Source organism: Crocuta crocuta, unplaced genomic scaffold (genome assembly GCF_008692635.1).
Source record: "Crocuta crocuta isolate KB4526 unplaced genomic scaffold, BGI_CrCroc_1.0 scaffold222, whole genome shotgun sequence".
In the NCBI taxonomy this organism is placed as follows: Eukaryota; Metazoa; Chordata; class Mammalia; order Carnivora; family Hyaenidae; genus Crocuta; species Crocuta crocuta.
In genome coordinates this window covers 350,782-377,108 of record NW_027528806.1, presented here as the reverse complement: position 1 = coordinate 377,108, position 26,327 = coordinate 350,782, and the positions used below count along the sequence as shown (strand labels likewise).

At 42.4% G+C, this 26,327-nt stretch overlaps 1 protein-coding gene across 4 annotated transcripts in view; it reads left to right on the top strand.

The window, feature by feature from the left end:
- The window catches only part of RAI14 (retinoic acid induced 14), a 114,616-nt gene that overhangs the window by 69,401 nt on the left and 18,888 nt on the right, over positions 1-26,327 (top strand). For 2 of the 4 annotated variants that reach the window (XM_077755816.1, XM_077755815.1), the window contains exons 3-6: positions 12,593-12,681; positions 19,931-19,995; positions 23,521-23,578; positions 24,292-24,362. In XM_077755816.1, coding sequence (XP_077611942.1) covers positions 12,593-12,681; positions 19,931-19,995; positions 23,521-23,578; positions 24,292-24,362 — 283 coding nt within the window. Of the gene's footprint in view, positions 1-12,592; positions 12,682-19,930; positions 19,996-22,074; positions 22,309-23,028; positions 23,128-23,520; positions 23,579-24,291; positions 24,363-26,327 lie in introns of those variants that run through there. The other 2 variants (XM_077755817.1, XM_077755818.1) reach the window with 2 other exon arrangements.

The following is a 26,327-nucleotide window of genomic DNA, read 5'->3' as shown; positions in this document are numbered from 1 at the left end:
GAGCTGTCAGCACAGAGCCCGACACGGGGCTCGAACTCACAAACTGCGAGTTCATGATCCAAGTCATGGATCCTGGACGCTCAACTGACTGAGCCACCCAGGTGCCCCAAAAATAAAATCTTTAAAAAGAGTTACATTGATAAAATATTGGCGGGATCACAGGATTTTTTTATTTTAAAACTATTCAGAGCTAGGTTAAGTACTTTGAGAATGAAGGACTTCAGGCACTCAAATAAGTCACTGTTGCTCAGGCTTGAAGCTGAGCTTTGCCCTTCCCTCTAGTTCTCTGGCCGTGTCCTCTACTGGCTGCACCAACCCCCGCGTGCAGAGGTCAGGAGAGCCTGGGAAATGCGGTTCTCTGTGATAGAGAGCAGAGCAGGGGTGGAAGGGCATGGATCTTGACTCCTGCAGTGACCTCCACCCACTCTCACCCCACAAGTGAGGGCACCTAGAGCAGGAGGTTCTCACACTGATAGCAACCAGGCAGCTGAAGGGTTGAGGCATGTGCCTGTCCTCTGGAAACACTCCTGCTTTCTCACCTGGGGCCCCGAAATGCGTGCTTTTCAAAATTCCACCACCAACACCCATCCACTAGGTTTTGGTACCGTTCCAGACCCAGTTCGCCGTATCTTCTCTGAGCCTTTCCCAGTTTCCAAAGTGGCTTACCTTGCTCTTGCTGTTGCCTCTATTAAACCCCTGGGGATTTGATGTGTCTGGTTATTTATGTACTTATCTCATTCCTGATACTGGACTCTCAGAGTTAAAGCCCAATCTTCCCAATTAATAAGAAAGGAATTGCTGTTAATCGTATTAATATTGAATGCCCCACCACTGGGGTAGGGGCTTTTTATATGTATTATTCATTCAACCAGCAGTTCATTCTTTCACCCATTTTATTTTTAAAATTTTTTTCATGTTTATTTTTTTAGAGAGACCAAGTGTGAGTGGGGGAGGAGCAGAGAGAGAGGGAGACACAGAATCCGAAGCTAACTCCAGGCTCTGAGTTGTCAGCACTGAGCCCGATGCGGGGCTCAGACCCACTTACTTTGAGATCATGACCTGAGCCTAAATTAGATGCTTAATTGACTGAGCCACCCAGGTGCTCATCTTTAACACATTTTAAAGACCATGTCAATTTCCCATAGGTTTTTCTTATGTGATGCTCCCAGTCACCCTGGAGTAATCTATGAGCAGAAAGTATGGCTCAGAAAGTTTTGGGAATTAGTATAAATCACCCTCATCCTAGGTTCTAGTAGAGTTCTAGAGTCTGGGGGTCTATCATAAATACAAGAGACAATCATTGCCCTAATGGAGATTTCATAATGCCCAAGTACTATTTTCAGACCACATTTATGAAACCAAACAATTTTGAAGTAAAAGAGCCAATGCTCAGCTTAAATGTCATGCATAGGGTTTCTTAGCTCTGAGCATGTGGTCTTTCATCTCATTGTTTCCTCCTGTCCCCAGGAGAGCTCTGTCCCTGAAGCCACACTGTTGCATCCATTAGCACATTGTAGGCACATAAAGGACAGTGATCCTATTTTTACACTCTTTCTTTATGCCAAGCCCCTTTTATTATATCTCTCTAAAACATTTAGCAAGAGAAGGCAACCAGCATTTCCAATTCTCAAACGTTCTGCCAAATCAGTTTCTATTGGAAGTGGTGATCAGAGTCGCTGCGTAGCTACCTCTGAAATGGCTGAGCCGCGCAGCCAACAGCATTTCTCTGCCTGCAGTGCTTTCTCTCTGGGCCCACTGAGTTGACCCCTGGGATAGAGCAGGATTCCATTTCCCAAGGCTTTTATAACTAGAAGCTCTTAGATAATGCTGCCTTCCTAACCCTCAGATTGCAATCTGAAATGGGAATCCAGATCTTGTAGGATTAAGGATTATCCCCCTGTAATATCTAGTGTGCGCTAAGCTAATTTGATCATGTGGATCAGAAGAGTAAACTGAGGCCAATGAGTTTGAGTCCTTATTCTTTGGTTTGGGTCTCAACTCTGCCAAAGTCAGACACTTAACCAACTGAGCCACTCAAGCACCCCTAGCACCAGCTTCTTTAATGTAATATCAGGTGCGTTGAAGAGAAAGAAGAGGCCAGAGGACTTTTTGAATAAACTTGGAAAAGGAAAGTCTTTCTGAGGAGACCCCCATTCACTGACTCAGATTCCTGGACGGAATGAGGGGTTGAGCCTTGCACTTTTCTGGAATTATTGTCCTGGTGGACGAAACACCAAGGCAAAAGCCTTGAAGTAGGAGGATGCCCAGTGTGCCCAGTGAACAGAGAGAGAGCTACAGGTGAGGTCAAAATGGAAGCCAGGCATACTCTCATAAGGCCTGGTAAGCCAGTGGAAGGGCTTTGGATAAAAACCTAATTCTGAATACTTAGTTTCCTTGATTTATTTTAATATGGTTTAGTATCCCTTTTCCCCCCTCCAGAAATAGGTCTGACCTAAAGAATACAGTTAAAGGATAGGCAATTTTAGGTGTTTGGGAGATGCTGAAGCTCTCAAGGGATTATGGACAGCTGGTTATTTTCATGAAGTATTTCCGAATCTCACTGACCATAGTGACCCTCTCTGGGAAATAAAGGGGTTTAGAAGGAAAGGAGAAGTGGATTCATTAGGGACAAACTGCTCTTAGAGTCAGGGCAGTGTCAAGTCTTGCTCTTTTACACATTTCCTAACCTCTCTGAGCCTCAGTTTTTTTCATCTGTGAAATGTGGATGGTGGATCAGCGTATCCTTCTGGAATCTTCAAAGACTCTGGGTATGGCTAGTGCCAGTAGAGTTTGGTGTGTGGTCATTTCTTTGTGTAGGGCTGGTGGTTTGCTTGATTTGGGGAGTGAAAATTGGTTGCAGAGGCCATGGAAGGAATTGGAGGTCTGATTGAGGTGGCCAGCCCATTGCATTCTTGACCTCACCCTGCCAACCCTTTCAGGATTGGGAGCTGGGGCAGTGGAGAAGGGCAGCAACTTGGTTTGAGAGAAATTTTCTATGAATGAATGAAAAAAATCAAGGTCTTCTAAAAGGAAGCTTGTGCGTTTGTATTTCTTCCAAATATACGTTTCAGCTGGCTGGCAGAAACCAGAAGAATTGTTTGTTATTACTCTGAAAGATCGAAGGAACTTTCCAGGCCGTCACTCACAGGCTTCTGAACAGCAACAGCTCCAGTCCCCTTCGGGTTAAGAGCCTTGAGAATATTCAGCCTCATTCCAAGGCATTTGTTTCAGAAAGGTTTGCACAACGCACTGAGTGGTTTTATAGGAAACGAAACCTGCTTCTGTCGCAGGCCGGGTCGGCTTCGTCACTTAGGTGGCGTTCCTAGCCACCAGAAAGCACCAGCAGACCTAATCTGCCTCACTGACAAGCCTGTATTTGTGCTTTTAGGCCAAATGCTTCCATTTTTTTAGTTAAAACATTATTTTTTAAAGAGCAGCACAGCCAGTAAGTTCTAACTATAGTGCTTCACAGTTTGCAAGTGATTTAACAAATAGTGGAATTTCTCAGCACGGTGGTAAAGGGCCAGTTCTGAGAAGAGTGCCTCCCTGCCTTGTTAGTTCTGGGAGTTTGGCCAAGTTACTAAACTTCTCTATGCCTTAGTTTCCTTCCTTTTCTGGAAAATGGGGATGATTATTGTTACCCCCGCATAGGCTGGTTGGGGGAGGTAATGAGTAAAAACCATAATGCATTGAGGAAGGCAGGGGGCCCCGAGGGAGAGAGAAAGACACATTGGCAGCCACAAAACTCTGAAGCATAGAAACCTTGGGAACTTTCCAAGCGACAAAAGCAGAGAAATTCCTAATATCAATAAGCAGCGAAGGGATCAAAGTAGTATTATGTAAATCTTCAGGCTGTTCTATTTGTGCCTTTTGGTTACTTCTCTGTGGACGGACCCAGCTGAGTTGTATAAGCAAAGTTAAACATTTCCGATTATAATGAAACTTAAAACAGCTTCAGTTCCTTTTTTGTGGAACATATCCACGAGATAGTTTTAAGGCTCAGGGGATCATGTCTCCGTTAAAATTTGAAACAATGGGCGCCTTGGTAAAGAGGATGATGTGAACTTCATAACTTGTCCTCTACTTAGAGTAGTCCGTCTCCCACTGGGATGTGCACGTGACTCATCTGGAAACTTGTAAAACAGCCTCGGATTCTGTGGACATGGGCTGAGAGCCGGGGGCCTGTGTTTCTAATGAGCTCTTGGTCCGCCGACTACTCTGAGTCGCCAAGACTTAGGCTCTTGAAGAGCGATCACTTCAGCCACACTAGAATCCAGAGAGCCACCCTGCCGTATCCCTGGGCAATGGCAAGTGTCCCTGTCACTGTGCCGGGGATCAGAGGAGTGGGTAGAAGATTTTCACACCTTTCCCTCCTCCACTGAATTCTTGACCTATCTGAAGAGAGAATCAAGTCAACAGAATCTCTCCAAAGATTCGTTACTATATAGATTCTTGAATGACGTTTCTCATCTTTAAAAGGAAAGGCCACACTTTTTAATGAGGGGTAAAAATCCACACTGAGAAAGCCAACAGATATTCTGAATATGTTTTGCATTTACTCTCCTATATTCCTCTAAGGGGAAATTTCAGCTGATAATTAACTGAAATAACTACTTCAAAGGGTTCATTAAGAAACACAAATTTAGGTTGTAATTAAATTCTTATCTCTTAAATTAAAATTTGCCAGATAATAATAAGTCTCAGCTAGAATGTGGAACAACTGGATCCTCTCGTGCTGTTGCTGGGATTGTGAGATGGTGCCGCAGCTTTAGAAAATAGCACTGCAGAGAGTTCACGGTTACTGCTGGCCCAGCAATTTCACTCCTAGGTATATACCCACTAGGATTAAAAACTGGTGTCCCCACAAACCCTTGTAGATGAATGTTCTAGCAGCATTGTTCATAGTAATCAAAAGGTAGAAACAATCAAATGTCCATAACGAACAAATAAAATGTGATATATCCATATAAAGGAATCATTTATTTATTCATTCATTCATTCATTTATTTAGAGAGACTGCTCACACGTGGGGGAGGGGCAGAGAGAGAGGGAGAGAGAGAATCCCATGCTGACTCTGTGCTGATAGCCCCAACTGAGCCCTCGAACTCACAAACCGTGAGATCATGACTTGAGTTGAAATCAAGAGTCATAGACGCTTAACTGACTGTGAGCCACCCAGGTGCCTTAAGGAAGGAGTAAAGTACCAATATATGCTACAATATGGTGAGTCTTGAAAACATGCCAAATGAAAGAAGCCAGGCAACAAAAGACCACATATTATGATTCTGTCTTTGTGAAACACCTAGAATAGGCAAACCCATAGAGCTAGAAAGTAGAGTAGTCATCGCCAGGGGCTGGGGGGACATGGGAATAGGCATTAACTGTTGATGGGCATGTCGATTTTTTAGGGCGGTGAAAATGTTCAAGAATTAGTGATGTTGCACAACTCTGTCAATATACTGAAAACAACTGAATTGTACATTCTAAAATGGTGAATTTTTTGATCTATGAATTTTGTCTCAAGAAAAAGATTAAAATCTGCACATGTTGATTTCTCCATGTTTAATTTGTTTTAATAGGATTATATTTTAGCATTTTACATTTGTTTTTAATGGTTTCTCAGAGTTTCTCAACCTAGGTACTATTGACATTTTGACATATTGACATTACTGACATTTTGGACTAGAGAATTGTTTGGAGGCCATCCTGTGCACTGGAGGATGTTTAGCAATATCTCTGACCTTTACACATTAGATGCTCATAGAATCTGCCCCTCCCCCCCCCATGAATAATTAAAAATCTCTCCAGACATTGCCAGATGTGCCCTGGGTGGGGCAAAATCCTTCCCACTAAAAGCCAAGATCCATGAGGGCTTCCTTTTATTTACCACGTGTTTCTCGGTGCTTAGAACTGTTTGGCATGTAAATACCCTGGTATCGTAGTACAAATATATGAGTGAATTGATGTATTTAGCTCTAGCAGAAATATGGAAACTATCCCATACTTGGGTTAGCTCCAGTACCCTAGAATTAACATTGTCAAGACTATGTTTTGGGCTGTGGGAGTGGCATTAATCAACCTGTACTACTTAGCCTACCCCCTCTCACCCAAATCTACAAACTCTCTTTAGAGATGTTTTCTTTTACCAGCTCTCCAAGACACAGGCCATCAGAGGCCACCACCCATGCTCTTCATTAGTTGTGTGCTCTCCGGGCACCATCTGTTCCCTAAGCCTGCAGTAACCCCAAATGCCCATCTGCAATCCAGACGGGGTCGTCCCCAACCCACTGTAACCCTGGCCTGCCACCACTGAGGATGGCTACATTGATCAGTCACTGCATAAGAAAAGAAACCTACTCACTGTCATTTACAAATCCAGGTCCTGCCAGTGACTAATCATGTTTTTCCACCCGACTGGACCCAACTTTTCACTTGAGTCTCTTATTAAAAGTTGGCCCTGCTTTCTGTTCACATTCAGAGGCTAAACGCTAATGATTCGCTGCTGCCAAATCCTGCTTTGAGGATTATCACTTCCGTGAAAGGTGCCAGAATGTTAGCAGCTCAAGTGTGAGCTTCAGACAAAGCTGGTCTTGGATGGCTTTTTTGTTGTCTGTGGCCGCCTACAACTTTGTTCCCAAGAGTTCCTATTCAGGAGAGATGCACATAGGTTTTATTCTTTCCCTTCTCTTTTTCATTTCTTTAGCAGTGGTGGTTCTAATTTAACCTCTATTAGCCTGTCTTTTCTGAACATTGCAACAAATCCTTTTATTAAGCAACATGTCCTAGACTGCCTGACTTGCCTTGTGTTGGTGAGGCTGTAACAATTGGTGGGTTTTTTTTCTTTTTTGGTGGTGGTGGTGGTGGTGAGGGTATTTCCCATGTGCTTCACATTTTGCTGAGTGCTTTTATGTATAAGTCATTTATTCCTCAAAGCCCATTTTACGGATGTGGAAACCGAGATACCAAGACCTTGCCCAAGATCACACACTAATAAGTGGCAAAGCACAGACTGAAACCCAGTTAGTCTGAGCCCTTAAATATTACATGCCTTACTTCCCCAGTATCACATTTCTTATAAAATTTTCTCATCTGACTACATGTATGCATGTCCTTCCTCTAAGTTTTAATAAAGCTATAATGTTAGAAGTTTTAATTTTTCAAAAATGAGAGGAATAAGGACCAGATTTTTTGAAGTTAAAACCTTACAATGACTGGTTGTCCAAGTTAAATACACCACCACCACCACCACCACGCCAATGTAGTTTTCCCATTTTGCCCTTCGGTACAATGGAATGGCATTTACTCTACGCCTGATTAAGAGGTTTTTTTCTAGGCACAGGGATGGAGGAGTAAGAGAAAGAAGACCAAGCTCTATCTTCCAGCAGCTTTCTCTCTGAGGAGGATTAGCAAAATGACACTGCTTTTTTTGTTCATGGTTGGTTGCTATTCAAGTGTAAGGTAACTAGAGCTTAGTGCTACCATTTATATTAAGGAGCTGGGTTGTTGAGGAGTTGCTGATAGTCATGTCATTGTCTGCTTTGTGCCTTATTTCTTCTGCATTTACACAGCTTGCATAAAAACAAGACAAAGCTAGGGGTGTCTGGCTGGCTCATTCGGTAGAGCATGCAACTCTTAATCTTGAGGGTGTGAGTTCAAGTCCCATGTTGGGTATAGAGATTACTTAAAAATAAGTAAAAGTTAAAAATTAAAAAAAAAAAAACAAAACTAAATGAGTACACTGACCATTTTGGTTTTCTTTTATGTGGTAATTGGTTTAGCAAACAGGTTATAGATCCTTTGGCCCAAGTTAGGTAGTAAAATGATTTTCTGACTAACATTCTATGGCAATGACACATTATTAGATAAAAGCTAGGTTATTTTAAGGAGTTAATCAGAGTGGTCAATAGATAACAAAATAGATATCTTGATGGTTATTCTCTCTTTCTAAATCTAGCACAAAGACTTTTTATAGTGTAGTATAGTGATACAGTTAGTAGATATTGATTGTATAGAGTACTGTATGGTGTATATATATGGAGAGAGTGTAGAATATAGCATATACTATTGAAGATTTTACTAAACATTCTTTTACTTCCAGTTTACTACCAAGAACCTTTTTATTCCATAGGATATCCGCATAGAAATTTTGGAAGACTTTCCCAATTTGAGAACATAGTTGTAGTGGGTATACCGTATGTGTTCATATATATTGTGGATAGGTATTGGTTATTCTTTCAAGACCAAATCCAGTTTAAAATCTGAATTTTAGCATTTCTTTATTGCATTGTGGCTTATTCTAGACTGCGTGAGACTCGCATTTAAGTCCGTTGTTTTTCTGATCCTTCAAGAGGTGTATTCTTGAACCCTTGAAACTGATTCCTACTTTGGCCTAACATTGTATCAGAAGTCCCATATCATATTCTGTATAATGAAGTGATTTGGCACATTCTCCCATCAAAGCATTTTAGCCAAAATGCCCAAAGATCTTAAGTAAAGCTAACTCAATTACATGTGAGGCAAAACACTTTTTTTTTAAGCCTGAATTTGCCTGTATACATACTTAATCAAATACTATCCAGAGGAGCGTTAACAGTTTGTCCTCTGGATGATCACACACAGAATACCCAACATTGGTGTCTGTCTTTCAAGATCCCAGTAGGAAACAGCACCCTCAGATAGGATAGTTGATGACCATTTAAGAAACAAACTATTAAAATAAATAAATAAAATAAAATAAAACGAACTATTTACAAATTTGTGGTCAGAGTTAAACCAGCAGTGTTGGGAAAGCAGCCCTGGGTCAGTAGCAGTGGGAATCTATTTCAACATTCTCGTGCCCCCTGCCCCAAACCCGAAGGGGCCTGGAGAGAGAACAGTTACCAAAACCTAGACAGAGCTGCACCTTTGGATGAACTGACCCCCAGAGCTGTGAACCTCGTGGAGGAAGTAGAGGGAGGCCGTGAGTGCCAGTGTGTGGCTTCGCAGGGAAGGGAGCAGAGGGGATAATGCCCTGAACTCTTTCCTCTCATCCTCCTGACTCTTGTAAGTGCCTCCCATTAGTTGATCCCAACTAGAAGCCAAAGGATGAGGCCGCCCATTGGATTCAGTCCCTAAGAGGTCTGCTTCCTGGGCTACCGACCCACAGGACAAAGGTGGAGGGCAAATCTGGAGGGCCAAACAGATGGTGCACAGCGTTAGTAATTATCCCCTGAGAGCAAACTTATGGGTCATATTTCATGGCTTTGCTTGCCCTTCCTGGAAATGCCTACTCAGAATGCTGATACCTAGTGGAGTTCCCTGTCTGTCTGGAAAAATGAATTAGAAACTAAAGGCTAAAATGATCCTTTCTTCCTCTTTCTGCTTTCCATGCTTTTAATCCCCTTTCTTTGAGAAACATCTTGAAATCATGATATATTTAATTGAATCACATCAATTAAGAATGATTTTACTAGCTCAAAACATGAGATTATACAGTGTCAAATTACAAGCTTGAATATCTGTCCTTACATAAGCAGCTCTGTCTAATTATTTGTACATGGTTCATTTTATCTATAAGAGTGGTGAGTGCTAAAAGTTTAGGTCAAATACATTAGGATAAAATTATGAATTGTGAAAAGATTCTCATTATTCTGTTTTCTCAGTAGGACACAATATTCTGCAGGAGAATTAGTTGGAGAGTTCCAAGGATAGAGGGGAAAAAAATGACTCCCTGATCTAAACTGTAAAGAGAGAGGGTGAGACAAAGCCTTGTACACACACGTGCGTGCGCGCGCACACACACTCACACACACACAACTTATTTAAGCATATGCAGTGACACCTTCATTAACTGGATCCTTCAGTAAAATGTGTCAAAGCCATCAGAGATGTGTTGATTCGGGTTGATATAAGGACTTTTGTTAAAAAAAAATGTACAAGAAAATTTCTATCAAAGGATGGGATTTTGAACCCACTGTCCTAACATGTCACTTCTGCCTTGTTATTAACCTTCTAAATAATGACCCTGAAACCCTACAGCTCCCAAGCCATCCACAGAATAGCATGTCTCATTCATTAGATTCCACCTATCAACGTACAGTAGTAGCTTACAGTGATGCATCCTTGTCACACGTGTCTACAGTTTCAACCCCCAAGAAATATAGTGTGCATTCCAGAGAAACTCCAAGAAACCTCAGAATAGAAAAAATATAAAAACCACAGGCGGTGGGAGGTAGGAGGTTATAACTAGAAGAGACACATGGAGAGGTTTCTGGGGTGCTAGCAGGAGATACGAGAAGAGCTTTTGGGTCTCTGGTCATGTTCTGTTTCCTTATATGAAAATAAAATGGGCATGTTTCGTTTGTGAAAATTTAGCAACCCATACAATTGTGATATGTGAAGTTTTCTTTTCATATGTTATACTTCAATCAAAAGTTATATATCTACATATGTGTATGGTGTGTGTGTGTGTGCGCATGTGCGTGCGCACATGCATGTGCTAATTATCCTCATACTTTTATCTTTAATGTAGGATGTGGCTATCTTCTTGTCCAGATAGTTTTGATTTAGTTCTTCCCTGGTCATAGTTGATGGCAGAGTAAACATCTTAGAAGCAGAAACACAAACATTAAGAAGAGAAGATAAATATTAATGACTATTAGGGCTTAATAATCTGGGGCGTTTAGATTAATAGCTTGAAAGCAGAGATCGATAATTGAGGCTCTTAGTGGTGACTTCATATCCTCAAGGGCAATTAAATGATGAGACATACACTGTTCCTTCTGCTAAAAAATTTGAGAGACATTCCAGCAAGATCAGCTAAAATAAACCCTTCACAGCTTAAAGATGAATTTTACATAATGTAAATTCAGTTTGCCCAACAATGCTGAAAGCATAGCTATTACTGTACTGCCTTTTAGGGAGGTCCTTTTGGTCCTTATTGAATTGTATTTAATCAGGAATTCCATTTACACAGGTTACCACATTCCCAAGTTACTCCATATGATCAAGATTTGACTGTAATGTGAAATCACATACAAAGTAGATTTGGCTGTAAGGAAACATTACACATAAATTGCTGCACAGGTGCAAAAATAGTTGGTGTGATTAGAGCCAATTAAGCTAACATAATAGAATGTTGTTAGAGCTGGAGGAAACATCAGATATCATCTGACTCAATCCCCACACTTTACAGTGAAGGAAATGTAGGTTCAGAGAGGTTAAATGGACTTCCCAAAGGCACACAGGTAAGGTACGGCTGATTTGCGGTCAAAACTGAAGTGTCCGCATTTGTTGATCTATCCACATACACCGAGCCTCATCCTTCAGAACAGAGTCGTGTGGTCAAAATGGCTTGGGTTTTAATTGTGTAGCTCTTGGATTTGCTATTTGGGTGTGACCCTGGGCCCCAGTTATAGGTTCTGTCCTGTGAAAAAATACAACCTGGGTGGCAACTTACAGGTAAGATGCTGACTGGCAAGTATGCTGAGAAAGTAACACTCCAAAATAGAACTGGAGCAGGAGAAGAAATGGAAGGCTCATTAACCTCTCTCCGTAGGAAGGAGACTTTCCCAAGGTTCTTGCCTTCTCAGCCTCTGGGCCTGAATGCCCAGTGGAATTATGCTTTGCTTCTGCCTGTAGAAGTGCCCTTCACCCTTGGGATCTGCAGGGATGAATGGTATGGTATTTGGGTGTTATCCCTTCATTTAATGGCAAGTCTATACATGCTGAGTGTGGTTATTATGCTCAAGTGTTGTTGAACACCAGAGCCTAATTGTGGGCTTTCCTTCATGTTACTTGCACCTGCCTGGGCATAGACACCTGCCATACAATGAAGATAGTGATAGGACTCACCTCAAAGGCTCTTATGAGAAGGAAAAGAGATGATGTATAGCGAGTGGCTCGTAAGATGGTTGGCACACATTAGCCGTTAACAAAAGTTGTGTCCAACCTCTATTATTCAGCTATAACACAACAATGGACTAGACATTGATGTTGTCCAAGAACCTTGACCATTGTTTCACTTAGATAAGTTTCTCTTTGTAGAGAGTATTACTTAAAAATAATGGCTTTGGTGAAAGCCCTAGACAACAGAAAAAAAGTTGATAGATTACTATTTAGGAATTGAATCTAGTTTGAATGCTCTTGTTTCTTAAAGAGACAAATAAATAATGTAGTTGAATCCTTTTTTATTATTATTTTAGAGACAGCACAAAGAGGGAGAGAGAGACAGGGAGTGGGGAGAAAGAGAAAGAGATCCTCAAGCAGGCTCCATGCTGAGCGTGGAGCCCAATGCAGGGCCCAGAGTCGGACTCTTAACCAACTGAGCATCCAGACACCCCATAAAGACCCCAGGCCTGGTCTTTAGGTTGGAAAACCTAAGATATAGTTCCTACTCTATTACTTAATAAAAAGTGTCAATGAGCAAATTATCAGACCACTTTGAGCCTCAGCTTCCTCACCTTTACAATGAGATTGATAATAATACCAACTCCCTAGATGGTTGTGGAGCTCAGGTGAGAGGAAATGTACATGAAGAGGCAAAAAAAACATTGTTGGAGATGAACTCCAAAGAGTGGAAATCTTAAGGCAATTGTGTTTACCTCTTTTCCAGCTTTCATCTTGCTGCTACAAAAGGGCACGTGGAATGCCTCAGGGTCATGGTTACACATGGCGTGGATGTGACTGCCCAAGATACTGCCGGTACGTGGTCTTTATCACTTAGGTCAGCAAGCCAGCACAAGAGTAGGTATCACCCAGGTGAGACACATGCATTGTGGGAAATTTCCAATCTTCAGATAGGCCAAAAGAAGAACCTAGAATCCCTTCTAATGACCGGGCTCTGACATAGTTTTGTCATTTGTGCCTTTACAAGTATTTTCCTCTCATATGTCCTCAGCTAGAAACTGTATGCTTCTTATCCTCCATTAAAAAAAATTTTTTTAATGTTTTATTTATTTCTGAGAGAGAGAGAGAGAGAGATAGCGTGAGCAGGGGAGGGTCAGAGAGAGAGGGAGATACAGACTCCAAAATAGGCTCCAGGCTCTGAGCTGGCAGTCAGCGCAGAGCCCGATGCAGGGCTCGAACCCACGAACCGCGAGATCATGACCTAAGCGAAAGTCGGACGCTTAACCGAGTACGCCACCCAGGCGCCCCTAATTTTTGTTTTTATGAATCATAGCATGAGGTGATAAATGCAGTGAATTATGTTGTTTTTTTAATGTTTATTTTGAGAGCAAGAGAATGCACATGTGAGTTGGGAGAGGAGCAGAGAGAGAGAGAGAGGGAGAGAGAGGATCCCAAACAGGCCCTGCACTGACAGTGCAGAGCCTGATGCAAGGCTCAATCTCACAAACTTGTGATACCTACTCAAACTTGAGAGATCACGACCTGAGCCAAAATCGAGTCAGACACGTATCCGACTGAGCCATCCAGACACCCCAATTGTGATGCAGTGAGTTGTTTAGGAGCCTGTTTTGTTAGCTAACTGAGATGTGCTCTGTGGACAGAAGCTGTGATCCTCGTTGGGACCAGCTGCCCGTGGGTCTCACCCCTTACTGTGCTTTAGTGCATCTGAGTCACCTGGGAACTGGGGGACAGGCAAGGCAGGGAGACGAAGAAGAAAGAAAAGAATAAACAGTGTACATGCACACACAACCCACACATATCTATACCCATGCTCTGTCCTCTGTGATTCAGATTCTGTTGTCTCAAGGTTGCCAGCCAACCAGTATTTTCTCTAAGTGATTCTGATGTGAAGCCAGTGTTGATAAATGATGAACAAAGCAAGTGGAGAGAAAGTGTAGACCTATCTTTTGTGAACATGGTTCTACAGGAAGGAGCCCCCAGGATCTCTGCCCCTGGCGGCCATACCATGGGACCAAAGCAACTACTGGTGGCTTTTCATTTCTCTGTTGTACTTAAAAATCTATGCCTTCTACACTTATTGGGATGAGCACAGGGTGTTATATGGAAACCAACTTGATAATAAACTATGAAGGGAAAAAAATAAAATAAAATAATTATTATTAAAAAAAATTCTTTTTCTTCTAACAAGGATTTGTTAGTTTTTACTGAAATATGAAATCAGTCTATTTTCATAGTCTTTATCTAGGTTATGCATTAATTCTTAATGGCTCCCTTTTCCTTCCTCCAGTCTCCTGGCCACCTCAGAGTAGCCATCTGGGGGTGGGGGTGGGGGGCAGGAGGTCGGTCAGGTATTGTGAGAGTGCTCTTAATACTCAAAATATTGTTGGAACACTTTGTTTCAAAAAGTCTGTGGCATTATTATTATTATTAATCTCAGTGTTAGGGGATCTTTATCCTTTGAGAATAGATTTGTTTTTTTAGGACAGACCAAAAAGCCACTTGAAGTCAAGTCAGATAATTTTTGGTCAAAAATAGGGAGTGATTAAAGTAACAGGATGATTTTCCTGAGCAGTACCACAGAGAGTTCCAAAAAAAAAAAATACTTTGAAAAATGACAATACCGATGGAAGGATGAATGGCTTCGTAAGTGACCACCTTAAGGGAAATACTAATTTATGCTGCACTAGTTAAAATCATCTTTGATCCTAAGACCTAGTTATTTTGTTTATTATTCTTTTTAATTTTTAAAAAATATTTATATTTGAGAGAAGGGAGGAGGGGTAGAGAGGAGAGAGAGACAGAGACAGAATCCGAAGCAGGTTCCAGGCTCTAAGCTGTCACTTCAGAGCCCGATGCAGGGCTCGAACCCACGAACTGTTAGATCATGACCTGAACTAAAGTTGGATGCTTAACCAACTGAGCCACCCAGGTGCCCCTGTTTGTTTATTGTTATTTAAAGTCATGCCATGCGCACACAAGGGCAGTATGATTAGCTAAAGTACCCTTGATGAGAAATATGTCTTCTTCAGTAGACGGAGTTTCCTCTCGAAGAAAATCCTAATCTAAAGGAATTAGCTTAAAGTAAATAGATTGGAGCTACAATACAGATTCGTTTCATTGTATTTGATGTTAAGAAAAAGATTAGTCAGCAGTGTCGTTATTTCTATCATAACCAAATATCTCTTCCCTCTATCTTTTTGTTATAGGGAAAAATATGTTTCCCTAATGCTCATTGTAGAAAATTAGGGAAATACAGAAAACTACAAAGAAGTTTACCAGTGCCTCTACTCCTAATGAGAAAAGTTTTACTCTTTTGCTATCTTTCCTTCCAGATTTTTCCTGGCACATTTTTACATAGTTGAGATCACATTATGTAATGAACTCTACATGCTTGTCTTTTTTTTTTTTTTTAATATTCCACCAGTATTATTTCTAATGCTTAAAGCTCTTAAGATTTTTGTGCCATACAACACATTGGGTAGAGTCTTTATTTTCTCCCAGAGCCCTAGCTCCCAATACCAGAGCCTGGTAAAGTGTCAGGCCATGAGGCCTGGACACCCCATTGTGGTGCCAACTTGCTAGCCAACTGAGATGAGGAGGGGGCGCTGCAGACTGCTCTGGGCTGCTTCTCCGGGCTGGGCAGTGGGAACTACTACAGTCCATCTTTTTTATTTAATGTTTATTTACTTTTGAGAGGGAGAGTGTAGCAGGGGAAGGGCAGAGAGAGGGGGACAGAGGAACTGAAGTGGACTCCGCACTCCCAGCAGAAAGCCAGTACAGGGCTCGAACTCCTGAACCACAAGATCATGACCTGAACTGAAGTTGGCCATTCAACTGACTGAACCACCCAGGCACCCCTTCATTTAAAAATAAAAAAATTATTGAAACTGATGGACTCCACAGCACCTTATGGGCCCAGAACATTGTCCAAACATTCGATGAAGTGTCTGACTTCAGCTCAGGTCGTGATCTCCTGGTTCGTGGGTTGGAGCCCTGCATTGGGCTCTATGCTGACAGCCCAGAGCCTGGAGCTTGCTCTGGACTCTGTATCTCCCTCTCTTTCTGCCTTTCCCCCACTCAACACTCTCTCTCTCAAAAATAAAACTAAATATTTAAAAAAAAGAACCAAATTTACCCTTCTATTGTTTAAATATAGTCAGCATTTTGAAACTGATTTCTAAGAAAATGTTTTAAATCTTATCCAGTTGAATATTATTTCTCTTTATCTTTCTAAATTTTTTAATATTATCTAAAACTGTAATTTTTCAGACTTCAGCCTTTGGTATTTGTCAGTCTTGTCTGTCTCTTCTGGCTTCATTAGTTTCAGATTTTTTCACATATACTTGAAGACCGCATCAGTAATTCCACTATTAAATTAGTTAATTCTTCTCCATTTTCTCCAGTGATCTTAAGGAATTGAATAAATGGCTATTGTCTAAGGTAGTTTGGGGGAAAGTGTTCCATGGCTAGAATGGCTGGGCCATTCTTTTTATTTTATTTTTTTTAAGTAACCTTAAGTGGAGCTTGAACTCAAGACGCTGAGATTANGTTTGCCTCTCTCCCTTTCCCCCACCATTTCCGCCCTTCTTCTCCCCCTTGTTCCTCAGTTAAGTTCCTCCTAATCCTCCTATACGTGCAAACATATGATATTTGTCCTTCTCTGCCTGACTTATTTCGCTCAGCATAACACCCTCAAGGTCCATCCATGTTGCTACACGTGGCCAGATTTCATTCTTTCTCATTGCCATGTAGTATTCCATGGTATAGATAAACCACATCTTCTTGATCCATTTGTCCGTTGATGGACACTTAGGCTGAGCCATCTTTTTAGACTCCCTTTCTTTCTTTTTTTTTAAGCTTTTTCTAATATGTTTTTTAATAGTTTATTTTGAGAGAGAGAACATGGGCACGCAAGCATGAAAGGGAGGGAGAGGGTCGGAGACAGAATCCCAAGCAGGCTCTGCACAGCATGGAGCCCATGTGAGGCTCGACCTCATGAACCATGAGATCATGACCCAAGCTGATGTCAGATGCTTAACTGACTGAGCCACCCAGGTGCCCCTAGATTCCTTTTCAATAATAGGATTCTTACACTACCTTTAATAGTTCACAGTCTCTGACATAAGTAACACTGGTCTTTTTACTCACAAAGTTCAGCTGGAATGCACTTAAATTAGGGTTGCCATGTTATTTGAATTGTTTCCTGATATTCCAGACAGATCCATAGCTGAATGGGGGCCAGACTTATGCACTGTCTCATTACACTGAGATTCTACCACTAATACAATGTTTTCTGTCCAGAAAATGTTTGCTTTTGGAAAGAAAATTTTGTGTTAACATTAGCAATAAGAGACATCTCACTTCGGTGTCATGTCCAGGGCATGATACATTATTTGGGTTTTAAGACTGTTTTAATTGAAAATACTTTTGTGCTCCTGGTTCAGAAAAACATAGCACAGAGCCAGAGAATAAAAGAATTGTGTTTCTTTAGAAACACGCCACTTACTTCCAGGTATGAGTAGAACACTTGGAATGAAATGAAACTTGTTTATTTTATGCCGGGTTGTTTAAATCTCCCTACCATCTTGTCTTTGGAGAATGGTGTCTTTTTCCAATGGGTGCTCTTTACATAGGACAGCTTTTGTCCACAGCAGAGACAAAAGCTAATGTACTATATACATGACATAAACAGTCTTCTACTTAACACTCAGGATGGCTTCCAGAAGTTCATCTGCAAGGCATTGGTTTAAAACTCAAAACGTGTTTGTCCTTAGAAACGCTGGTACAGATGATGCTTGGGGTCCTGGCGAGCCCACCAAAGCCTATTTAATGCATCCTGTACCCGAATTGACACTATTATGCATTATACATTCTGAAGTTAAAGGAGGAAGAAGAAAGGTGTTTGTCTTCCTACTTCCAAGAGTCTTAGTTCCTGACCTTTCTCATCCTCATCTGTTTGGGAGGGCTCCTGCCTCTCTGTCCTGCTTCACCTAAACAACTGCCCCTCATGCATACCCTTAAAATCCTTCAGTGCAGCTGGTCTCAGAAAAGAAGGAATCTGATCTTTTGACCTTGTGTATGCTTTTGTGCAGCTCACGGTGGTCCTAAAACCCTCTAATTTTTAAATAAGGTATTTCCTAGCTACGTGATTCTCTAATAATTAAAGATTTCCAGTCCATGTTACAGAGTGAAGACTGTTTGGAAAATGGAGGAATAATATTTGGAGACTGGACCACCGTATGAAAGAAATGGTTTCTGTAAGCCAGTGTTCTCAACTGGGGTGATTTTGCCCCCAGGGGATACTTGGCAATGTCTGGAGACATTTCTGACCGTCACAAATGGACATGTTATGGGTAGAGGCCAGAGGTGCTGCTTAATAACCTAAAATGAATAGGACAACCCCCCTCCCCTCACACACACAGCTTAAAATGTCAGTAGCACCTTGGCTGTGAAACCATGCTTGAACCATGTACCAAAGTATGGGTTGTTTACTGATGTCACATTGGGCGTATCTTGGCCAAAAAGTTTGGGAAATGGAGGATTTAAGAGTTAACTTAAATGTGTGTTGGGCTGGCTGGCAGGGGCAGCTCTGGTCCTCTCCCCCTAAACCACCTCCCCAGAAACTAGGAGTGATCATACCCTCTAATTCAAATGAACAAGTGTGTATTAAGAGCCTACAATGCATCATCAGTGCTGGACTAGGGACACAGCAGGGAATGAGGAAGAGCTTCCTGTCCTCAATGGGTTCATATTTCTAGTGGGGAAAGAAAAACAACCATCTCTGTAAAGTGTGTGTGTGTGTGTGTGTGTGTGTGTGTGTGTGTGTGTGTGGTGTAGAGGGATGTGGGGTGGAATGGAGTGTGGGAACGTAGGTGCTCAGTGCTATGAAGAACAGAAATGAAGCAGGGATTAAAGATTAAAAGGGTGGCAGAGGAATGGGAATTTTCAGAGGGAAGGCCAGGGAAGACCTCATTCAAAAGGCACCCTTTCAGTAGCTACTGACGTGAGAGAGCAAGCTGTGTGGTGATCCTGGAGGAGGAGAATAGAGGCTCAGCACAGAGTCCAGCAGGGTGGTGAAGGGCCTCGGATGGGAGCCGGTGGGGCTGGTAGCCATGCCTTCTGCCCAGAAGCTGCCCCCAAACCCCTCTTCCATGGAAATTCTCTAGGCCCATTAGGCTGTGGAGAGAAGTGGGTATAGCACTAGGATTTCCTAAAGCTGACCACTGAAACATCAGAGTGCCTTATGCTGGAGTCATCTTCTACAAAGGGAACATAAAGAATTGCTACTTTAGTAGTGTATTATTGTTTTTACAACTCTTTTCCTTCTTCCATATAAGGACTTTGAATATCTGAAAACTCCAGGTAATTTCCATGCAGGGGCTGGAGGACGTTTGGAGGAGAGGGAAATGAAAAGTCAAAAATAGGGATTTAAGGGGTGTCTGGGTGGCTCAGTCAGTTAAGCGTCCGACTTCAGTTCCGGTCATGATCTCACAGTTCGTGGGTTTGAGCCCCCCGTCCGTCTCTGTGCTGACAGCTCAGAGCCTGGAGCCTGCTTCAGATTCTGTGTCTCCCTCTCTCTCTGCTCCTCCCCCACTCCTGCTCTGTCACTCCCCCTCAAAATTAAACATTTAAAAATAGGGATTTAAGTGATGGGTGTTTAGGTAGTTCTCAGCTGGCATACAGGTGGCCTCTCCTGGATCCCTGGGCCCGTGGTAGTTGTAGCCTGGCATGGCTGTTGTGGATGCAGGATGTCTGGCAGACGTGGGGACTGCTGAAAGAAGAACCAAGCTACATATCATGAGTCGCCTGCAAGCTTTTAGCCCAGAGTTTAATAGCGCCCTAAGAGAACGGCACCTGGAGCAGACGCTGAGTATTATCCCGTGGGCAGGACGCTCTGTGTCCTCTGCTTCTTTGTCACACTCAGCCTTCCAGATAAGAAGCTGAGGCCTTTACCCTCAAGAGTAACAATTCCGTCTTTGTTGGAGAACAGTTTACTTCCTCATAGTTGTCTTTGTTACAGAGATAAGAAAGGGATTTGAAATATGTGGCCTTTTTTTCCAAAAAATGTTTTTAATCCATTTAGGACACAGTGCTTTGCACCTTGCAGCCAAGAACAGCCACCACGAGTGCATCAGGAAGCTCCTGCAGGTAAAATGGAACAACTTAAAATTATACATTTTAAAAATTGTCATTTTAAAAATCTTTTAAGTTTAAGAGTAAGTTCATCTGTGAAAGAACACTCTCATTGAAACCATCCGAGAACCTGGGTTTCCTAAGAAGCGTCACAGTTTAATGACAACCAAGGAAAAGATGATTTCCACAGCAATTGCACTGGTAGGGAAGAGGTTCCTCATCAGAACTTGGAATGCCTTCCTGGGATCCAGCCCCTTTCTTCCCTTGATTTCAGCTCCTCACATCCTTTTCTGAAAGACTCTTACCCTTCACATAATCAGTTTAAAAATTGTTTTCCATGCTGTTGGAGATCCTTGCAATACAGGATCTCCAGGATCCTAATATTCTTTCAGTCATTGGGAGAATGCAACTCTTCTTGAGAAACAAAACTCCAACCACGATTTCCTTGTATGTAACATTAAAGGAGGCTTTAGTTCTTAGTTTTTGTTGAAGTTCTTGGTTTTATTTTCCTTTATAATTTGAAGCCAACTCCCTGGTTTGATCACCTTGCTAGCTTATGATGATTACTTAGGGGGACGACGTCCGTAAATCTTGAGAGATGAATATTTAATGAAAGCCCACTTGCCGTCCAGACTGTAACCTCCAGCTACTGTCAGTCAGCATAGGAGCCAGTTGTTTTCAGGAACAGCGCAGAGTAATAAAAGATGCACTCCGAGTGCTGTCTGTCCTATCGAGCTGTTGTGTTGGGACCCAGCATCTTGCTTTCATTTGGCTTTGCAATTCTAATGCAGAAATGTGGTCACATTCTTCAGCTTGTCCTGCTCTGTTGATCACACGGCTTCTTGTCTTGCGTTGCGTGACGCAAGCTGCCACCAATCCCAGGAATGCAGACCCTTAACAGATCTTTGAAGTGAAATTCAAGAAAAATAGATCAACATCTGTGATTATTATTACTTTTTATTATTATGAGGCACCTCTCCGAAAACAGTTAAAATAGAACTTTTCTTCTCTGCCTTCTCTGAGGCCCAGCACCCTGAACAAATGACAATCATGGACTTGCCCAAGTGCCCTGCCTCCATACCCTTGGTCTTGCCTTATTTTTTTTTTTTTAACTTATTTGTATCTTAAATCTCTGTTCTCATTCTGGCTTGGCTATCCAGGCTTTGCATCTGGCTTTGATTTTCAGGAAGAATGAACTTGACAAGCTGGAAATCCTCGTGGGCAAGGACCAGATATTCTAGCCTCTAATGTAATTTTATATCTGGTTATGCAAATGGATTGGTTTTTCTCTGGAATCTTTGAAGCCTTTAAACACTTCCTTGTGCTATTCTAAAATTAGGCCAAAGCATGGTAAGTCGTAACTTGATCTCCGTTCTTCTTACCACTGAAGGGCAGACAGACATTTCACTCTTAACACTGCCTGTTCTTGCCTCTACCTTGCAGACTTGCTTTTCTCTCTGAATAGTTGTTAAAACCTGAGGCTTTGATGTCCTAATGAGTTGCTTTCTTTGGGTCCTGGACCTCTCTAGCCAGTTCTTCACTTCTGTCCTGGCATCCCCTGCCCTCTGTGATGGGACCCTTGTTATCTTCTGCCCTCCCTCCCTCTCTGCACTGAATCCTCTGGGCTCTCTAGGTCTTTGCTCTTACTAACCTTTGCTCTTACTATCTGTCTGCTAGAGATACTTCTCTCCTCCAGTGGCTACCATTTTAAAGTTCTGCCTCCTCAAGGCAGTAAGCACAAATAGACCGCCCCCCCCCCCCCAGACATTGTTTTAACAAGTGCCTCCTGGGCACCGTGCACTGTGTCGGGCATTGAGGATATGTATATACTCACGAGTAGAGTGGCCCTTATCCTGATGGAGCTTGAAATCTTGTAAACAAGTCCCCAAATGCACGTTACAAATTGCACAACATCAAGAAGAAAACTGACCACGTACTGAGAGAGATGGGTGTGGGGAGGATGTTCAAGGAAGGCCTCGTGGAGGAGGTGATATTTAAGCTGAGAACGTTGGAAAGAGCCAAGGGGAAAGCATTCCAAGCAGACAGAAGAGCAAGTACAGAGGGCCTCAGGTAGGAAAGGCACTAGTCAGGGAGGAAAGAAAGCCTCGGGGAGAATGAGTGCAGAGAAGAAAGAAGGACATGGCGTGCGGGCCTGTGTGTCATGGTGGGCAGACTAACTCATCTAGGCACAGCATGGAACTGTGGAGGGCTTTTAAGGAAGGACTGAAAGTCACAGTTTTCAAAGATCACTCTAGTTATATAGAGAACAGGGGCAAGAGAGAGCTGTGGAGACCGCCAGGAGGCTGCCCCAGCTGTCTGGGTGAGAAGGTGCTGGCTTTGACTGGGTGGTGTAATGGGGAAAGAGACGACCAGGTGGCTTTAGGTCACAGAATTGACAGGACATGGTGGTGAATTAGATGGGGGAAGAGGAGAAGGAGAAGAAATCAAAGATGACCCAGTGGTCTCTGGCTCATGGACTAGTTTGATAAAGACAGAGAAGTGTCAGGGAGAGCATCCCAGAAGTTTAGGAGGGCTGCATTTGAGGTGCTTACATCAGAGCAGCAATGTGAGATAGGCAGTGGGTTACCAAACTAGGTGCTCCGAGATGATGATGTGTACAGCTAAGAATATAGGCTGTAGCCCAGCGCATCTGGCTTTGAATCCTGGCTCTGCCACTTCCTGTGACTTGAGCACATTACTAACTTCTTTGTATCTCAGTTTTCTCGTCGGAAGATGGGAGCGATAATAGTATCTAGCATTGTTAGAAGCCTTAAAACAATTCTTGGAAGAGTGCCTGGTGCTTAATAGCTAATACACCCTTGTGTTTGTTATTGTGGAGATAATACATTTGAGAGTCGTTAGCTCTAGATGGCATTTCAAGCTACGGGCATGAATGAGATTACCAAGAAAGAGAGTACCGAGGAACGCCAACGTTAGGTGTTTGGCTCGTGGAGGGGAAGTGGCCAGAGCAGTAGTGGGAAAACCAGGTCAGGACAGCCTCTAGAAGCTGAGTGAAAGGAGTGTTTGGAGAGGGGGCTGGACTGCGGTAAGAGGAGGACACGAATGTTTGTTGTCGAGGGAAACACGAAGGTTGTTGGTAACTGTGGGGCCGTCTCTGTGGAGTCTGGAGGACAGCACGCAATTGCGGTGTGTTTGGAAAGCAGGAGCGAGGAAACCTGGATTGCATGTGGACACTTAGTTTTGTGAAGGGGGATAGAGAATTAGGCAGGAAATCGGGGAGGGAATGGGATCAAGATGAGAACGCCTGGAGGGTATCTGTCGGCTGTTGGTGGTGGGGTGCTAGTGTGAGAGTGAGAACAGGATGGCCAACACAGCAAAGAGGTGACCTTTGGCCTGGGTCCCGATGACTTGGAGATGAGTCCCCATCCCCGTAGGAGACCGTAGGTCCTGGAGCACAGAAGTTGGGGCTTCTTCATATTTATTCTCTTCCTGGTAAGACACATCACACCTTACAGGAAAAGGATGAACTGAACAGAGCTGAAAGTTTATTATGTGTATTTATTTATTTTTGTCTTCTAGTCAAAATGCCCAGCCGGAAGTGTGGACAGCTCTGGGAAAACAGCTTTACACTATGCAGGTGACTTTTATTCTCTTATTGATCTTCTACCATAAGAAATACTAAGTTCTCCTTTTCCTTATTCAAACCATTTTCTGTACCATTTTATTTCTGAGGCTGTTGTCTGTCATCATTCCTGGAATTTCCTTTTCCCTCAGTTTGCAAACCGCATAGAGTTTTACCTAGAATTCATTAGTTGCCTGCCAAACTGTAAAAATTGCCATGATTATTATATTTTAATTAATATAAGGTTCTTATTTAAACTAAGATATTCATAAGCACTTAGAGATTTAATGTAATGTGTGACAGAGATTTAATTTGGGGATCAAAAGAAACTCCCATTTTATTTTGCAGTGTTTTCTTTTACTATTTTGTCATTATCTGTCACATGGCTCCCAAGTAACAAAACACTGACACCGAGCTCAGAGAGTGATGAGATTTATAAATTTCTATTAGTGCTAGCTGTGGCAAAGCGAAGTCCCACAAAATGCCAAAACAAAAATTTGCACAAATGCAGCTGGCAGCCAGTGGCTCTAGGTCTGGAAATTAACATTGAAATGTACCACTAATTCGGAGCACCTTACTTAACCTTCCGGGTACCATTTCTCTTTAGTGCAACTAGAGTAACATAGCAAACTGGGTGAAACACGAACTTCTCCATCCTGGAAGTGTGTGATGCCCCTGCTGCTGAGAGCCGCTGTGTGACGAGCTGTGTGTCTGTTTCCTTCCCTCAGCGGCACAGGGCTGCCTTCAAGCTGTGCAGGTTCTTTGTGAGCACAAAAGCCCCGTAAACCTCAAGGATTTGGTAAGTATCCGGTGGCTCTGAGACGTGGAGATGGACACGGTGTCTGGAGCACTGTGGGCTGCTTCTGCAAGTCACTGAGACATTTAGAGACCTAAGCATTTGACAAAAGTCTAATGCGTTTCAACCTAGATCCTCTTCTGCAAAATGGATCCATGTATTGTCTCTATTGGTTTCTGAATTTAATGACACATTAAGAAGACATTTTGTGGGGTGCCTGGGTAGCTCAGTCAGTTAAGCGTCCAACTTCGGCTCAGGTCATGATCTCACGGTTCATGGGTTTGAAACCCCGCGTCAGGCTCTGTGCTGACAACTAGCTCAGAGCCTGGAGCCTGTTTGATTCTGTATCTTCCTCTCTCTCTGACCCTCCCCTGCTCATGCTGTCTCTCTCTCAGAAATAAAACATTGTGACATGTACTTCCTGATGTGTACATTTGTTTCTAAGGTCATTTGCCATCAACCTAAATATTATTAAGGCTTAATTTATTGACTTTTAGAAGAAATAAGTCTGAATAGAAGTTCTATCATTTCTGTTACTTCCTATGTACCATCTTGGGTACTCCTGGGTATGGTTTCCCAACTTTGAAAACCACTTCTAGCCTTTTTAACCTTGCTGGGCTACTTTGAGAATAAATTTACATGCCAGTCACTCCTGGCTACCAGGTTAAATGTCCTGCCGTAGGGTAGGAATTAAAACGCATACCTAACGGGGATATTGTTACGTGAGTATATAGAATCTATAGATAAATTCCCATTCCCTAAATCTCAGTACTTTATATCCAGAAAGTATTATAACTTCACAGAGGTAAATTTTTTAGAAATGTGTCTGAAATTCTATTTTAAATGGAGACTTAATCTTTAGCCAGTAATTGTATTTTTCAAAATTATTGGGCATATTGTAATTTATTTTTTCCCTTTGTCTACTTGAATACATCTACCTTACAAGTTACTATCAACCGCATTTGGGAGGTATCTTCAAGGAATAAACAGAATACAAGCTTCTCTTGATGGTTATTATTTGAGTTAGGACCTCTTCACCCTAAGGTTGTGGAAATAGTCATCTATATATTCTTCTAGTATTTTTCACTTTTTTTCTGTTGTAATGTTTAAATTCTTAATCACCTTACATGGTTTGTATATGAGTTGAGGTCTCATTTTCTTTCTTTTTTTATTTTGTTTTGTTTTATTTTACTTTATTTTTATTCCAGTGTAATTAACATAGTGATACATTAGTTTCAGGTACATAACAGAATGATTCAGCATTTTAAAAAATGTTTTAATGTTTATTTTTGAGAGAGAAAAAGACAGAGCATGAGCAGAGGAGGGACCAGAGAGAGAGAGGGAAACAGGATCCGAAGCAGGCTCCAGGCTCTGAGCTGTCAGCACAGAGCCTGACACAGGGCTCCAGTTCATGAACCGCGAGTTCATGACCGGAGCTGAAGTCAGACGCTTAACCGACCGAGCCACCCAGGTTCCCCCAACGTCATGTTTTTACAGGAATGCCAATTGTCCTATTAAGTTATTCTTTCCATTGATATTTATCTAGTCCCGTGCCAAGAATAGACAAACTCTTATGTTCTGTTTTGGTAACCTGAACGGTTATGAAAGCATGTACTTTCCAAGGGGGAAGAGTGGAATGGATAGTAGGATGCATGTAGTTTGCTTGGAAGAAGCCGCTTGGAGGGCAGCGGGACCCGCTGCTCCCCTGTGGAAGCAAGTGCTTCCGTTCTCCAGAGCCGTCCCTCAGTCAACACGCTAGGCTTGCCTGGAGCCTCTACATATTGGACGTTCCTCCCTCTCTCACGTCCCCACCAGACTGCGGGATGGCCACTGAGGGAACAAGCAGCCCTTGAGGCTGAGGTTCCTGAGGAAAAGCTAACAGTGCAATTCCCTAAGAACAGCTGTGCTGAACTACTAGGTATTTATCCAAAGGATACAAAAATGCTGATTGGAAGGGGCACACACACC